The sequence below is a fragment of the Hyalella azteca genome, unplaced genomic scaffold (genome assembly GCF_000764305.2).
Source record: "Hyalella azteca isolate HAZT.00-mixed unplaced genomic scaffold, Hazt_2.0.2 contig3861, whole genome shotgun sequence".
Taxonomy (NCBI): domain Eukaryota; kingdom Metazoa; phylum Arthropoda; class Malacostraca; order Amphipoda; family Hyalellidae; genus Hyalella; species Hyalella azteca.
Window position 1 is genome coordinate 20567 of NW_025934094.1, and position 17422 is coordinate 37988.

At 41.6% G+C, this 17422-nt stretch overlaps 1 protein-coding gene across 4 annotated transcripts in view; it reads left to right on the forward strand.

The window, feature by feature from the left end:
- LOC108681603 (proteoglycan 4) overlaps positions 1-17422 on the forward strand; it is a 54937-nt gene that overhangs the window by 667 nt on the left and 36848 nt on the right. For all 4 annotated transcript variants that reach the window (XR_001931516.2, XM_018170652.2, XM_018170653.1 and 1 more), the window contains exons 2-7: positions 2922-3527; positions 4134-4483; positions 4713-5024; positions 5234-5350; positions 14546-14815; positions 15025-15140. Coding sequence is in view for 3 of the 4 variants with exons in the window: in XM_018170652.2 (XP_018026141.1) it covers positions 2922-3527; positions 4134-4483; positions 4713-5024; positions 5234-5350; positions 14546-14815; positions 15025-15140 (1771 nt within the window). In the remaining variant the exon portion in view is untranslated. The remainder of the gene's footprint in view (positions 1-2921; positions 3528-4133; positions 4484-4712; positions 5025-5233; positions 5351-14545; positions 14816-15024; positions 15141-17422) is intronic.

A 17422-nucleotide genomic window follows, 5' to 3' on the forward strand; every position in this document is an offset into this window, starting at 1 on the left:
CTGACTTACAAATGATTGGTTAGCTTGGGACAAGACTCATGCGTTCACTGGCTTACATTTATACTTGTCTGTGGGGTTGAGGAGTGCTTTTGTCTAAGTCATGAAGCCTCAAACCGTTAACATTTTCCCTTTACATTACGTGATATAATTAGTTCATAATATGGTTACTGCTTAATTCGAATTTTTTGCGGCACGTTGTATAGTATTGCTTGGCATATGGAAGTATCTTTAGTTTTATACTTACATCATACGGCAATGCTGCACTAGTTTTATTTCTCCCGAGCCGCCTTGTCTTCTATTGTAAAGTCAAATTCCAGATCAACAAATTTAGTTTAGCTAATATATATTCTCGCTAATAAATTAAGTAAAAGTGAATTTTATGAAATGATGTGAGTTTGAAGTCAGTCCAATTCGATTTTTTTTCATTATTATCCATGTTGTAATGTCACTATTTGCTTATGGCAATTACGTCCCCATAACCATTATCACCACATCAAGACAGTGCAAGAAAAATCTGTATTATGTTAACTTTTTATCATCACATCTTAAAATTATTTTTCGTAGCGTTCCGATTTTACAATGCAGAAAAGTTTTTATATGTGTTATAAGGAAATTATGAATGTTATTGACATTTTTAGAGAAAACTTTGAGAAGTTTGGTCGGGTCGAACGAAATATCACTGGTACAAGTAATTTTTATAATAAAAAACTTCACTAATTAATAAAAAAATTAATAATGACAGCGTTTGTAAATTCCCGCTCGTGCTAGAATTCAGGCAATATTCACTTATAATAGAATCAAGTTGGAGGTTTTGTTCATCAATCAAATCAAATATACCCTGAAATGGGAGAAGTGAATGCAGTGCCTACGCAACACCACATAGTGTAACCAAATCAGTGTTTGAATGTAGTGTTCGATGAGTGTGAAGGGCAGAGTGAGTCCTTCATGTTCAAGGTTCACGGGGTACGGTGATTCTCACGTAAGCACAACCGCGTGCGTCGGAAATACACAACGTTCTGACTTAATGGGATTCTCAATTAATTGAATCACCAAGTGCTGAGGCCTGCATTATCACTGCGCAGCAAGAAATCGAAGAATGACTGCAATCACTGAGCATTTCCACAAATTACTTCTAAGAAAAAAATATATAGCCATCGATCGAAGTCATCAACAGAAATAGAACAATTGGCCTATCGCATACGATAACCAGGCAGCTTGTTCTGATCTTATCTGCTGCTACGTGACAAACACCCCAAGTAGATTCACCAGCCAAAATAAAACCAAGCATCAAACACAAACTCCCTGTTATAGACGCTTACGAATGGTTCTAAGAACTTACGAACCTTCAGATCCATGCAGTTTCGAAACATTCCGCTGTGTGACGACGCTGGATCAGATGTAATTTTTCCGTCTATTGATTGATCGTCAATTGATTGATTCCGTCACAGTGTCAGGCATAAACCATCATTTCCTATTTAAGTATACCCTAGCAATACTCAAAATTCTGGATTTGAACGCGTTTACACAGATGGGAGTAAACTATGATTGGTAATTCATTGGTTAATAACCTGTTCTCAGAAGAAGGCAACACAATATTGCTGGTTTTACCTTAAAACAAGTTTTAATTCCTTTAGTGTTCGCGAATCATCAAGCTGGTATCACATTAGGTAAAGAAAAAATTATCAGGCTTCGAGCCGCGCAAGGTCGATGCTAGTTTAGTTACTCGAACAGATAGAGCGGTGTTGGGGGTCTGTAAAGGAATCAGGATTCACTCCAGAGATCTAAATGAAGCTTGGAAGATCCCAAATTACGGTCCCTGAGTTAGTCCAGCCAATTGGGTACACAGCCGCTCGAGAATAACCAAGCCAAGGGAGGTGACAGAAACGCAACAGATTCTTAAACATATACTTAAGGTTGGTAAACTAAGGGGAAGCCCCAGATGCAGGACGGGCTCCGAGATGCAGGTACGGCTCACGAGGCAGGTCAGACTCCGTGAAGCAGGTCAGACTCCGTGAAGCAGGTCAGACTCCGTGAAGCAGGTCAGATAGGCAGGTAAACTAACAGGAATCGCAAGTCTGACTTACCGAAGGCGGAAGACTATCAGAGCGCCGACCGCCCCCCACGAGTTCTGAAGAGACAATGAACAACAGCGGAGACCTGCGGCTAGTAATTAGCTATGATGACGTGGCGCTGTTGCCATACCTGATGAATTTCCTCTACAGGGTCATGCATGTTATTCTCGTTAGAGTTGTGCCGTCCATTATGCGCCTTACTTGTCCAGTGGCACGCTGGGTAGGTGGCCAGATATAGCCAGGCACTATTCATTTCTTCATTTGCTATTTCATTTCTATTCATTATTCATTCATTTGCTTTTTCAGTTGTTAGTGAATTTTATTTTTATAATATATTTTTTGTAACATATAAATCGTTCAACCCGACTAAAATTCCTAAAGTTTTCATGAAAAAATGTCAATAACATTTATCATTTTTAGCGCATTTTCTTATTTATGGAAAAAATGCACTATTGTGCTCACCTTGTCCGTATGTCTGTCCGTCCGTCTGTCCGTCTGTCCGTGACCTCAAATTTTCGTCGACGAGAAAATGCGCTCTCTGTCACTCACTGCAGTGAGTACTGAGTTATATTTTTTAAACATTTTCTTATAATAGATATAGTACCTTTTCTGCATTGTAAAATCGAAACGCTCCGAAAAATTATATTAAGGAGCGATGATGATAAGTTGATATGATACAGATTTTTCTTGCACTATCTTGATGTGGTGAGGATGGTTATGGGGACATAACAATTATAGTCATGAAGTGAATTGTGGCGTTACCAGCTTGAATAATAACGAAAAATAATTTGAATTGGACTTATTTTAAACTCACATCATTTCAAAAAATTCATTCATGCCCAACAACAGGATCAGCTGCAACACAATTTGCAACACCACTGCCACTAGTTGAAGCTGCCACAGGCCCGGTGGCAGCCACCACTACGGAACCACCAGCTTCAGCGCTACAAGTTGGATCAGCCAAAATAGGTGGAACACAGACAGCAGGAGCAGTAGACACGGAATCGGGAGTAACAGAAGTTGCAGACTCACTAACAACAGCAGAAACTGTTGTTCGATCCACTGCATTTGCACGGCCACTATCACCAGCGACAACTGTAACAGACCTTGCAGCAACAACGCTAGCTCCCGAAGCCGTGACACCTGCATCAGTACCACGGCCAAAAGCCGCCTCAAATAAAATATTCCCTAGTGGCGGTACAGTGACATTCGGGCTACCAACACCCGCACCACAAGTGACAGCAGATACTCCAGTAGCAGCAGCACTGATAGAGAAGTTCACAACATCTGCCGGTGTTACCAGGTCTTCATCCAATAAACTGATTGCCCGTCGATCACAAGCACGAGCAACTGCAGCAGAGAAAGTATTAGAAGTGGCACCATTACTGCTAAAAGTCTCAGTTAGCACTGCAGTATCGAAGATAAGGTCAATTTTTTCTCGACTCTTAAAACCAGGTAAATTAATTCAAATTATTGGACTCGCTTGTCGAGCATAAAATAATCCTTGCAAAATATACCATGTAACTCAAACGAGTTCCTTGATGTAATATGATCATCAAACAAATCACCAGTAAAACGCATCAAATCTGTTGTATTGTGGAAAAAATCAATGTCTTTACAAAGATATGTGATCATTCTCTTATTCTAATAATTCTAATGCCTTTCAGTCAATAACTGGACGTTAGCTTTATAAAATACTCTTACAATAATATTCATTAAAATAATCATCTTGCAATAGGGAAAAATAGTGAAATCGCAGTAAGGTTAGAAGAGCAAAAATATACTCACCAGAGTTTAAAGACGACCATCGACACCTGAAGTAATTGAGTCACTACCAAATATGATGGGGAACGCTATTTCCATAGAGCGATTATTACATATATATATAATTAATGCTTCTTTCATGTACTTCGTCCGATTTTGATGTCCCATCCAGAAATAATGTTAATAAATGTCTACGAAATTTAAAGTAAAGTAAATTTTTGTCCTCGATGATAGTTTGTTATGACTTTTACGGAGAAAACGAGGAGCTTTCTGTAACGCCTCTTAATCCTCCTACAGAACCTGCTACCTTGACTCCTACAGAACCTGCTACCTTAACTCCTACGGAACCTGCTACCTTAACTCCTACAGAACCTGCTACCGTAACTCCTACAGAACCTGATACCTTGACTCCTACGGAACCTGCTACCTTGACTCCTACGGAACCTGCTACCTTAACTCCTACGGAACTTGCTACCTTAACTCCAATAGAACCTGCTACCTTAACTCCTACGGAACTTGCTACCTTGACTCCTACAGAAGCTGCTACCTTGACTCCTACAGAAGCTGCTACCTTAACTCCTACGGAACCTGCTGAGCTCGACACTGCCTTTTACCTCACCACCAAGGCTGATCAAGATCATCCATTGGTACGTTGCGCCACGCCACCTTCATTATAATTTATTTACAATTCGAAATATTATTTCCCAATGATACCGTATTTGTGGCCGTATATTAAATTAAAACTTTAGCAACTAAACCAGGACCAGTTTACCTATTTCAATTTGCTATACTTTCTTTTATTTCCCTATTTCAATTTGCTATATCTGCTTTAGTACAAAATCGTTTGTTATTTCTAATCTCCTATTCACTCTTCAGAAACCGGAACCATCTGATATTGAGGTGCTGAAGAGAGCGCCTCTTAATCCTCCTACAGAACCTGCTACCTTGACTCCTACAGAACCTGCTACCTCAACTTCTACGGAACCTGCTACCTTAACTCCTACGGAACCTGCTACCTTAACTCCTACGGAACCTCCTACCTTAACTCATACAGAAGCTGCTACTTTGACTCCTACAGAAGCTGCTACCTTAACTCCTACGGAACCTGCTACCTTAACTCCTACGGAACCAGCTGAGCTCGAAACTGCCTTTTACCTCACCACCAAGGCTGATCAAGATCATCCCTTGGTACGTTGCGCCACGCCACCTTCATTATAATTTATTTACAATTCGTAATATTCTTGTCCAATGATACTGTATTTGTGGTCATATATTAAATTAAAACTTTAGCAACTATACCAGGACCAGTTTACCTATTTCAATTTGCTATATTCTTGGAAAATACCTGCTTTAGTACAAAGTCATTCGTTATTTTCAATCACCTGTTCACTCGTCAGAAACTGAACCTGTCTGATATTGAGGTGCTGAAGAGAGCGCCTCTTAATCCTGGCGGCCGCCTCATAATCCTCGTACACGGCTTCAAGCCGTCAGGAAGCTCTTCCAATTGGACGGAGGTATATTCAGCAAAGTCACTCAAAGTATTCAAGGGGGAATTAGAAAAGAGTAATAATGGATTTGGCCCTGAAATAGATTTTATCCCAATATTTTATTTTAAAACTCAGATGCTCCTCATAAGCTCCATTTTAGGTAGTTCTTCTACGGTCAAGTTATCAGCAATCTAAACATCAAATTGAATGTCATTAAGCTAAACTTGATGACCTAGCCGGATTACATATAAAACAACCAATGTTTTAATCTGGAGTTTATGAATATCACAAACTCAAGTCAGCTCGTTATTTCCAAATCTTCAAGGTTAATTCGAGATGCTGATTCTACGATGTTCAATTTACCGTCCGTGGCATATGATGAGGTTAAATTAATTTCGTGCTCTGAGTAATCTCTTTAGCACTACAAACTCCAAGTCCGCGTTACTAGGAACTAGAAGCTTTTCGTCCTTTTTGTCTCTATTCTTGCAACTCTATTGTAATATAGGCTCCATCATCATTTAATAAGCGTATTCTCCGCTTCCTCCCTTTTCCCTCCTCTCTTGCCCCTTCTGCTGGGGCACCTCTACTCTGACCCGAAGCGCTCGTCCCACTGGGTAGGGAACCGAACCTTTCCCACAAAATCGCGTACCATCTGTATCATCCCATTACCCGCCCTCACTTTTATCTTCATCGGCACCTAATAATCCGCTTGCAGCCTTTGGCTTACAGAATTTAACTCAAAAGAATTGAACTATGGCTATGTACAAACATCAAAATTCCAGTCCGGTGACATCACACGATATCAATGTGTCTGAGAAAGGTATAGCAGGACGTTGGTGCAGTACATGGAGAAAGCTGACATTTTCAATAGACGGGAAAACACGGTGGTAAGACAATGCATAATTCTCCAAACGTAGGCAAAACTGGAGGAATGAGCCGGCGTATAGATGTGGTGTTCATGGAGTTTGCGAAAACCTCTTACAAAGTTGACCATGGTGTGCCCCACGTAAAACTAAAATTCCTGTGGGTCGGAAGAGGGTTATTGGCGAGGATTCACAGCTTTCTCGCAAGCAGTCGTTGGCACCTCAAGATCAAAGTGTGCAAAGTGGTGTGTTACAGAGAACGGTGCATGGTCCGATCTTCTTCACTATTAAACATGAACATTGAAGTGAGCCATGCCTCAACATCGTCATTTGCGGACACCAGGTTTACTGAGGACAATAACGGACAAAATCGCTTGTGAGAGATTGCAAAAAGACTTGTCTGCAATATATGACGGGGCCCAAATGAACAAATGCAATTTAACCGGACTTTAATTAACAGGTTTAATGTTCTTAGATGCAGTGCTGAAAGAGGAATCAGCATGGAAGACCGCTAGCTGGCAACGGAAGGCTCATATATTAAGGAGAAGAAACTCGCTAGCATCTTGAGATTTAAGTAATAAAGTTATGTTTAGCGACCACATTGAGGCAGTAAGTGCAAGAGACCATCGACAGATTGGTATCGGACATTCAAAAGAAGAGAAGCCGAAGCGAAGTTCAAAAGCTGAATTATTTGTGTGTCTGTGGGGGCGCGATGTGAACATTATGTGTCTGTATATGGGGCTCTATGAATTCACTTGGGAGCCAAGGGGGCGCCAGCCTGCAAAAGTTTGGGAACCACTGGATTAAACGAGTGGGTGATGAGCGAGTACAGTTAAACAAAAAACCAAGATGTTTCGTACATTCTATTCGCATGCGTTTTTGCTTCTTTTCCCGTTATATTTTATTGTTTTTTTCAAAAGATGATATGACGATAAAGGTGATAATGCTGGTGCCGATTATGGTGATGAGGACGGTGAGCCGCTCGAGACTCATAGGGTGAGTTTTGTTAAGTATTGCCGGGTCTTCGGAAGGCCTCCAGTCTCGTCTTTTCTGTGTGTCATCCTCGGTGAGTATCGACAGTCCGTCAGCGTGGTAGCGTGGTGGATGATGTGTGTTGTTATAGGACCAGCCACGTCCACAGTAAAAGAAAATTGACTGTCGTTTCGGGACACTCTTGTGTCTCGAGGCCAATCCGAGCGATCGTGCCGAAAGCGAGACACTTATAAGGCCGCCAAGGCGTCTCGGAGACGTCCAAGCGTCTCGAAATTTGGTATCTGGGTGTCTCGAACGTGAAGACACAGGATAAATCTACGAAGAACGAGACCATCTTTTCAAAATTTCTGCAATATACTTGTCCAGTTTCCAGCGCCTGATCCATGGCCGCCTCCCATGCTCCCAACCTACATTAGAGAAACTATATTTCTCCGTCTCCATCTGATTTCAACGCTTCACTCCTTCTCAGCAGAATTAATCACCTACTTATTATCTTATACATATTTTCAATAAAACAATTAATATCGGCGTGTACAGGCATCTTGAAACTTCCCTCATTCACCGCCGTCGAACTTGATTGAAGAAACTGGGAGTCCCCCGCCGAGATTCGATAACCCTGCCTAGACTGCAGTCAGACACGCGAGCAGCTGCCTTAGTCACTTGGTTCAACTATTAGTTCAACCATGCACTTGGCCACGTAGGCGGCAGTGAAACTTTGTTGCTATATTTGTTATGTTTTGCGCATGGCACAACTAAAATAAATCATTTAATTTCAGCGTCATCTTCTTGTGTAATAATCTGGAAAATGTTGTAGGCGTCGCTCGTTTACATTACCTATCCACGGAGGAACAGCAGTGTATTTTAGCACGAAACCATCATCTGTACATAATAACATATTATCGTTCACACACTTTTTTTAAAACGCGGAAATTTGGAAGTTATCTTGTTCTCTGGTTGAATAGAAATATATTTATAACTCACTTCAACTCGAATCTCCTCGTGTAAAACTGCTTTGTTTGAAATTGTCTACCTGGTGTGGATGAAAGACAAACCCCTTGGCGGACACCTGTGTGGAGTTGTAATCTTGGTAATCTTGGTACTTGTTTGGGAGATAGCAGTCCCAGGCCACGACGGATCGCCGCCTCTGATTATCGTTCATCCGCCCTCATTTGGGCCTCCTGATGCACGATGCTGTTGCTTGCTTCTCGCCGCTGGTAGTGTTGCAGGGGAGGGCGATCTGGGATTGTGGCCAGGATAACGTCCAGTTGTCTCTTGAAGGTCTCCAGGGTGAACTCCCCCTCTCTTAGATCCTTTGGTAGGACGTTGAACAGCCTTGGCCCTGCCACGGAAAATGATCCTTCTCGCAGGGATTGAAATCTGACTGCGGATCTGTTACGTAATGGGGGATCTTGCTCAGTCTCCCCCTTCTCTCGTTGTGATATGTCTCAATCCTGAAGGTCTCGCTCTTGAAGTTTGGCACCATTCCGGTTATCATTTTCCATGTGTACAGAATGACATACCTCTCCCGTCTCCTCTGCAGTGAGTACAGACCCAGGCGCCTCAACCTCTCCCAGTAGTTCAACTCTTCCATCCCTCTGATCCTGGTAGTGAAGGTTCGCTGGACACCTTCCAGCTGCCGCACTGCGCCGAGTGTGAACGGGGTCCAGAGCTGGCAGCAGTATTCGAGAATTGGTATTACAAGGGCTCTAAAGAGTGTGATCATCGGTTCCGCTTCTCTTGTTCTGAACGTCCGCCAGATCCACCTCATCTGTCGCCTACCTCTTGCGGTTATTGCAGTTACGTGATCACCAAAATTGACCTGAGTATTCATCAACACTCCCAGATCACGAACAAGTTGTTTCTCTTCGATTTCCGAGTTGTCAGGTGCTAGGTAGCGGTGCTCCATACCAGCTCTTCCGCTACCTCTGTATCTCAGAACCTCAAACTTGGTCCCGTTGAACTGCATGTTGTTCACGTGGGCCCAGTCATATATTGCAGAGAGGTCTTCTTGCAACCTCTCGCAGTCCGTTGTCCGTTATGGTCATTATAATCCTGGTGTCGTCCGCGGATGACGATGCAGTGGCGTGGTTCACAGCCACATCTATGTCGGCGATGTGGATGAGGAAAAGGATTGGGCCGAGTACCGTTCCCTGTGGTACTCCACTCTTCACCCCTAGCCTCGCTCGATCTCTTGCCTCCTACAACGACAGCTTGCAGTCTTTCTGTTAGGAAGCTGTGGATCCATGCCAGCAATTCACCTCCGACTCCCAGGAGTCTTAATTTTCTGAAGAGCCCTCCATGGTCAACTTTGTCAAACGCTTTCGCGAAGTTCAAGTACACCACGTCCACCCCGGCCCCCTCCTCCAGCATGGCCAGGATTTGGTGGTGATGCTCCAGTAACTCAGACAAACAGGAACGATTTCGTCTAAAACCGTGTTGCCTTCTGTTGAAAAGGTCAGCGTCTTCCATGTACTGCACCAACCTTCTGGCAACAACCTTCTCAAATACTTTAATTACGTGTGATGTTAATGTAACCGGCCTGTAATTTTGGGGTTTGTCTCTTGCACCTCCTTTGTAGATGGGGGTAATTAGCCCTAATTTTAGGTCACTTGGAACATTTCCTTCCCTCAATGATGTTTGCCAGAGCAAAGTCAGAGGGACCATTAGTGCACCGACACATTTTTTCAGTAATACTGCAGGGACCCCATCTGGCCCGGGAGCCGAATACGTAGATAATTCTTGGATACTCCTCTCTAGATCCGGTGTTTCAAACTCAATGTTCATCAGCTCCCGCTCCCCTGGAAGTTCTTGAATGACTCCAATTTCGTTCTCCTGTCTTGATTATCGGGGTTCGCTGAATACTTTTTCAAATTGAGCTCCCAGAAGTTCGCACATGCCCTGGTCGTCTCCAACAAGGACATCGTTATTTTTCAGAGGCCCCACTGAGGCTCTGATTTTGGCCTTTGACCGGGCATATTTGTAGAAATATTTGGGATTCTCTCGAATGGCAGACTCCGCTTGCGCCTCTGCAATTTGTTGCTCGGCCTCGTGTGAGTCCTGCAAATGTCGCTCAGTTTCCTTAATTTTAACCTTTAGATGTTCCAGCCTCCGCCTCTCTATGTTCCTGGAGGCGGCCGTTATCTGGTTGTTCAAGCTTGCTCGTTTTCTCATGAGGATCCGTCTGTCCCTCGGAATTATGTGGCGTTTGGGTTTTTCCCGTCGTGTGACGCACGTATATCTGCAGTAATATTTCGCACAGTTTGTTGTACATTGTTTCGGCATTTAGTTCCAGGAACTCAGATCTCCAGTCAATTTCAAGGAGCTCATTCCCAATATCCTCCCAGTCTGTTCTTCGATAATGAAAATTTAGCCCTGCTAGCCCCTCTTGTAGTGGGGACCTATGGATTTTTATGGATGCAGTTCTACCTGTAATGTTGTAATGTAAAGTGTTCGGTGAGGGACTGGTGGAGGTTGAGTTGGATGATCTTGTATTGGAGTCCGGTGTGCCAAACCTTGGCAAAGGCTTTGGTCACATCGCGGAACACTATGTCAGTGGTGTGTCTTTGTGCTAAGTGTATGCCAGTGTTTCGTGGAATGTGGCTAGTGCTGTGTGTGTCCCTCATGTTTTCTAAAACCATGTTGTCTAGTGTTGTGAATGTTTTGAATGGAAAGGTGTTGGTATAATCTATTGTTGAATATTTTATCTAAAAGCTAACCGTGGATGTCTAGTAGCGAAATGGGTCTGTAATTTTGGACTTGGTGTTATAAGGTGTTGAGTTTGGGGAGGAAGATCGTGATGGCGTGTTTTAGTGAATCTGGGAAATAGCCGGCGGCGATGGCATTATTGAATATGTATTGTAGATAGTGGATCATGCTTTCGGGTAGGTGTTTGAGTTGGAGGGTTGTGATGCCGGTAGGGGTAGTACACAGCAATGGTAGTACACAGCAATGGTAGTACACAGCAATGGTAGTACACAGCAATGGTAGTACACAGCAATGGTAGTACACAGTAATGGTAGTACACAGCAATACTAGTACACAGCAATGGTAGAGCACAGCAACGATGGTGCACAGCACGATGGGCATGAGCACTGGACTGATGGTGCACAGCACGATGGGCATGGGCACTGGACTGATGGTGCACAGCACGATGGACACTGGGCTGAAGGTGCGCAGCAATGACTATGGAATTCGGGTTGAAACCCGACTGGTGCTGGTGCTGTAGTTGGGAAGTACGGTAGAGGCCGGACTAACTAGGAGCCGCATTTGCTGGCCGGGCAAAGAGTCGGTCCTGCCGAACAATGGTGGTCAGCACGACTATAACTAAGAATATCACTCCATGGAACAATTTCAGTTAACACAACACATAAATACATTCAAGAATTCAAACACTATATTCAAGACCCGAACATTAAAGTAGCGAGCAAATGCACTAACAGTCTAACACCCACCTAATAGGAACGCTACAAGTACACTCGAAAATAGTGACAGTAGGTACGCTCCGACCAAGTGACAGCAATCGAATGAGAAGAACTAACACGGGCTTCAGGCCGGTAACGCTACGTCATCAAATAGCATGGTTACCAACCCTACAAGCAGCCGTAAAACTTACGACACAAAAATAAATTGAAGTAACTGAAATCATAAAGGGTGAATTTCCCTTACAGCCTTATTTTTGTGTAGGACTCTATCAGGTAATGCGTTCTTACGGGTGATGAGGGTAGGAAAGTAGGGGCCGATGTGAGTACAGTTTCATGGAGGTATTAGTGAGTGTACATGTCTTTCTACGTGGTTGGAGGAGATGTTTTCTAATGTCATTGTTTCTATTTCCATGCGCTTATGTCTATGAGGAGGTATACGGGATGGGGCCGCATTCAAAAGTGTGTGCAAGTCAATGTAGTTGATGTAGTCTATGCGGGGTAGAATATATTTAGTTCCTAATGTGATGGGTCCTTGTTGGGTATCTATTCTGATAGCGAGCATGTCTGTAAGGAAGTTGTCGTGTATTTTGTATGGGATATGGCGTTTGATTGCTATGGCAGCACCGGAGTGAATTGTGTTATCTATGTTGCAGCTATGGACGTTGTAATTGAATATTTTGAGTGAGGTGTTGTTGCCTGTGATAGAGTGATCGTTAATAAGAATGAAGTCAGTCAGGATGTATATTATTGTAAATATATGATAACGTAAATTTCTTATTGTGCCGGTGTAGGACATGGTGCTGCAATATCTTCGGTGTTGATTGAGGGGTCATGATGGGGAAGGATGTTTAAATGTGGATTGTTTTGGCTTTTTGACGGTGGTTGTTTTTGTGGTTGTGTGTCTGTCCATGGAAATGATGGTGGCGTGAAGAATGATGTTGATTTTGGTCCTGCTGCATTTAAATTTGTCTCGTCTCAGAAAGTCGATAATTTTTTAGATAGTCTAGGTCTTCTGCCGAGAGCTTCAGTTCGAATTCGTTTTTTCTCAGCTCGCCAAAGTCCTTGCTGCTGTGAGGGACGGCAGGGATTTTGTTGGTGTCTCTGTTGCTTCTAAAATGTCTAACAGCAATTGATTCGTCTTGTCCTGTCATTGAAGTGGTTGATTCTCCGTAGTGTTCGTCACTAATTCTTCGTTTTCTGGGGTCGCGTTCTCCGTAGAGAATTTTGGCTGTCGGGGGAAAGGGACGGTCTGAGAAATCTGGTCAGCTGTCTGTCTTTCTGTCGAGTTTAGCGAAGACCGTCTAACGTCGTCAATAAATTCCGTTTGGAGATTGGAGTCGGCGTCCGGAGTCTTGGTTTTAGGTTGGTAAAAAAAGTATATTGGGTGTCAGGTTGATTTTGTGGAATGCTTCGGTTGCTTTTTTTGAAGTAAGTTTGCCGATGACAGTAGCGTCGTCGGTCACGGCGTAAAAACCAGTGGCAGTGTCAGTCAGTCGGATAAGTGGAGCGACGAGTTTTTTGAAGGTTGTCTGGAATCGGGAGGTATTCATCGGTTTATTTTTTCAGTTGGATGAGGTAGGTCTGGATCACACGCCCCCACACCGCGCTACCAGACTAACGGAAACGGACGAATAGAGAGCAACACGCTAATCAGAAGCATTTCACAGCTAACAAAAATGAGTCCAATCATCAAAGTCTTGATCGACTATTTTGTATCGCCTCATTATCTCTCAATCTTCATCTCGTATATTCTCATCCGTTCCTGCACTAAATCCGCTCCCACACACACAATAATATAAATAATATAATACTGTAAATATTATTCTAAAAAGCCATCCACATTTACCTAATGATAAATGGAAATGCTCTGATGAGTCTCCTATCTCATTGACACCCTACCCTCCCAAAATACCATGCATATACCCGAACAAGCAAATAATGCGCGCAGTGTCAAGCGGCTTTTCGCTTTCCCAGTTTGTTTCCGTTTCCCTATCTCTCTACGAGTCACCCAGGGCCGCCTCATGCTCTTTTCTCTCATTCACTAGTAGTGGAACATTACCGTCATCACCTCGAAAATTTCAATAACACATCAAGTTGTGTCAACATCAAGACGCCCGCACTACCCACAATGTATCGAAACTTCAGTTCGTACAACACGTGTAGGTTCAGTGACACTGATGATGCAGACAAACAAACGGAACTCACGTAAAGTTGATAAGTACAGTAACACTGATGACGGAAACAAAAAAACGAAACTCCCCTAAAGTTGATAGGTTCAGTGACACTGATGATGCAGAAAAACCGACAAACGTGCCTAAAGTGACATACGATACAGACGAGTGGCAAATCCTTGACAAAAATAAGTCTAATAGTGCCTAATAATTTAAATAATGTAGATATAAATGAGCATTAAGCTTTCACTCATCCGAACAAACACATCAAAGCAAGGACGAACACCCCTTCTCTCCCCCATCTAACACCAACTCAACCCGCATCCCACCCTTGACAAAACTTAATATACGAGAAGCGCCTACTTTAATCTCTAATTGTGTTATTATATTTACTTGTAATTTCACTCTCTCTTTCCTCCAGCTTTCTCTATACCCTATGCCACCTCTTGAATCTCCATTTTGTCGGTAGTGGCGCAGCAAACACATTTTATAGCTCCGCAAACGCACATTGGAAATACTCTTAGTAATCTGCAGGTATATTAAACCTCTATATGGCGATCAACTTGTTTGACTCAATGACTCTCAATCTTTTCATAATTTGGGATCAAACTTGAGCCAGTGCATGGCATTATTGTTTGGTGCACAACGTTAATAATTTGTTTTTAATAATTCATAATCTATGAATTGTGTCCATTTCTTGATGTAATACGACTGCCATGTCAAATGATAACTTAGCAGATCAGAGCTCGAAGAATTTTTCGGTCGTGTCTTCAGAAAATGAGAAGAGAGCTGATGGAAGCTGATAGCTCTAGCAACGTGGTGGTAGTGGACTGGTCCAAGGGCGCCGAGGGCGCTGTGGACGACGAGGGCGCCGAACACAACAGGTTGTGGAATATCTACAGTGGAATATCGCAGCGGCGGAGAACCAATCTTGCTAATCTTGTTAGACATATGGTTATCGAGTTGATTAAATCCTACAAGCAGGCTGTAAAGAATACGGAAATAGTGGCTCGGGAACTCGCCTCCCTCATTAACAGCTTGCAGGTGATGCTGAGCGAAACATTTTTCTTTTCCTCATGAAGTGATGCATTCCTAAAATACCTAAGTTTGTTGTTCAATACTCAAAATCCTTCAGGGCTCAAAATACTGGTGGAATCTAAATAATAATTGTAATAAGTTTTCATGACAAATAACTATTATTTTATTATTTACTACTAGTAAAGGCTTTTCTGACACGTATTTTTGCCCATTAGGAACTGCATGGTATCCCGAGTAGCAGGATCGAACTGATAGGCCACAGTCTGGGGGCACACTTGAGTGGCATGACCGGTGCTTATCTGCAGGAGCACTATGGAACCAAGGTTCAGAAGTACGTAAATATTTTTTGAATGATGACATTATTGAATAAATTTCTGTTGTTATATGACAGCTTTTTAAAAGCACATGTAAAGAGATGGTTGTCGATTACAATTCCTATGGTAATTGGGCATAAAAAATTATGGTCAATTAAATGACCGAATTCTTACAGCTTTTTTAATTCAGTTTACATAACTCGACATTTTGAATAGTTAGCAAAGTCTTTCATACTCTTTGCTCGTGGTTCAAAGACTCAATATTTGAATCAGGATAGAGAGGGCTATAGTCGCTAGATAATATTGTTCCTTCTATAATTTCCCTTTTAATTTTTGTTTCGATATTATATCCTAAGAGAATGTTATGCCTAACAAAATTTTTAAAATATAGTAATTGTAATATGAATCGAAATTGAATGAAATGTAGGCAGACAAGATAATAGCCGCAATATTTCATTCAAATTTCTTACTAATGTAGACCAACGTAAACGTGTCGAGCTTCACTCAAGTGCTGAAGACCTAGCGTTGAACGAACGAGTGCTGCACTGCGTCTATATCTATACGTGCTCTGCAGCAGAGTCGGGTGATGCTGCCACATAATCAGTTAAATGGTTGAAGGCATTCTAAATTAAAACTACATAGTGACTGCCTGCCGCGAGCATTAATTGCTTCAAAGTAAGTATCAAATATGTTTTGCACCTCAAGATCAGAAATACAGAATTGGTGGGAATTTCATATTCATGAACAATCAACTTGATTAAATTTCCTCATGATAACAGGCGATGTTAACTGCTGGTGATTTCAAAATGTTGATTTTTTAATGAACCTATCTCATCTAGTGAAATTAAACCTTCAATTGAAAGTTTTTGGGGATTTTTGAGTTTAATTAAGAATGAAGCCAAAAAAAGGGAGAGGAAGCCAAAAAGGTTTCAGTAAAGGAAACCAAGCGTAGACCATGCCGCTGCTAGCAGTTTTTGCCAGGAATTTAAAAGTAAAGAAAATGGCCAAAAAGTTCACCATTTCTTATAAGAGAAAACGTTTCGGAGTCCAGCTCCATCGTCAGTTCAAAACCTAGAACACAGATACAAACAATTAGTAGCCTAAAATTCACAATCAAACAATTCACCTAAACTTGAGGACATTAGAACTAAAATCAAAAATAGAACAAATAAAAATGAGAATTATGAGATAACATGTGGAGAAAGTTCTATCTATTTACAATTTGTAGAGGATAGGAACTGAATGCGGCATTTAAACTGGGCTTCTGTTTGAAAATATATAATGATTCTAAAATTCTTAGGTCAGAAACACCTGTTGTGGAGGCTAGTGATTTTAGAGTTTTAGCCTCCACAACAGGTGTTTCTGACCTAAGAATTTTAGAATCATTATATATTTTCAAACAGAAGCCCAGTTTAAATGCCGCATTCAGTTCCTATCCTCTACAAATTGTAAATAGATAGAACCTTCTCCACATGTTATCTCATTTTTGTTTGTTTTATTTTCGATTTTAGTTCTAATGTCCTCAAGTTTAGGTGAATTGTTTGATTGTGAATTTTAGGCTACTAATTGTTTGTATCTGTGTTCTAGGTTTTGAACTGACGATGGAGCTGGACTCCGAAACGTTTTCTCTTATAAGAAATTGTGAACTTTTTGGCTATTTTCTTTACTTTTAAATTCCTGGTGAATTTGCGACTTAAGCAGCCAAGTGATTTTAATAGCAGTTTTTGTTCTCAAGAAAACACGTAATAACCTTGAGCTATGATCTCAAAAGCATTTAGACACTTTGTCAATAATTATCCTAGTACGATCCGTAATCTTTCAAACTTGAGACCATTCACATTCAAAGTTTATTTTGCTGTTTATGTTTGAATCAATTGGACTTTTGTAACACTTGAATATGGCTATTTGATTTCAAAGTTAAGGCGGCATTGATGACAAGATATTGATTGACAACCAACATAATGGCCTTCGCGATGTTTATTTTGATATCGAGTTAGTACGCCGTGTGTGTAAAGATTGATTTATGCAATAATTGGCTTAACTTTGAGTAATTTTGATCCAATTTATAACCAAATTCTTCAGTTTATTCTAGTTCTTCATTATAAACAAGTTCAATATTTGTTATTAAAATATCTTTAATTAAATCACGTCTCTGTTCAGGAAAACAGGTAGATCAATTAATTCAATGCATATCAAGTCATGACCTTTGGGTAATTAGGAAATATTTAATAATACTTGTAAATAACTGACATATGTTTTAACCACATGTCGGTTTCTTTCGCATTAAAACAGCAAATTG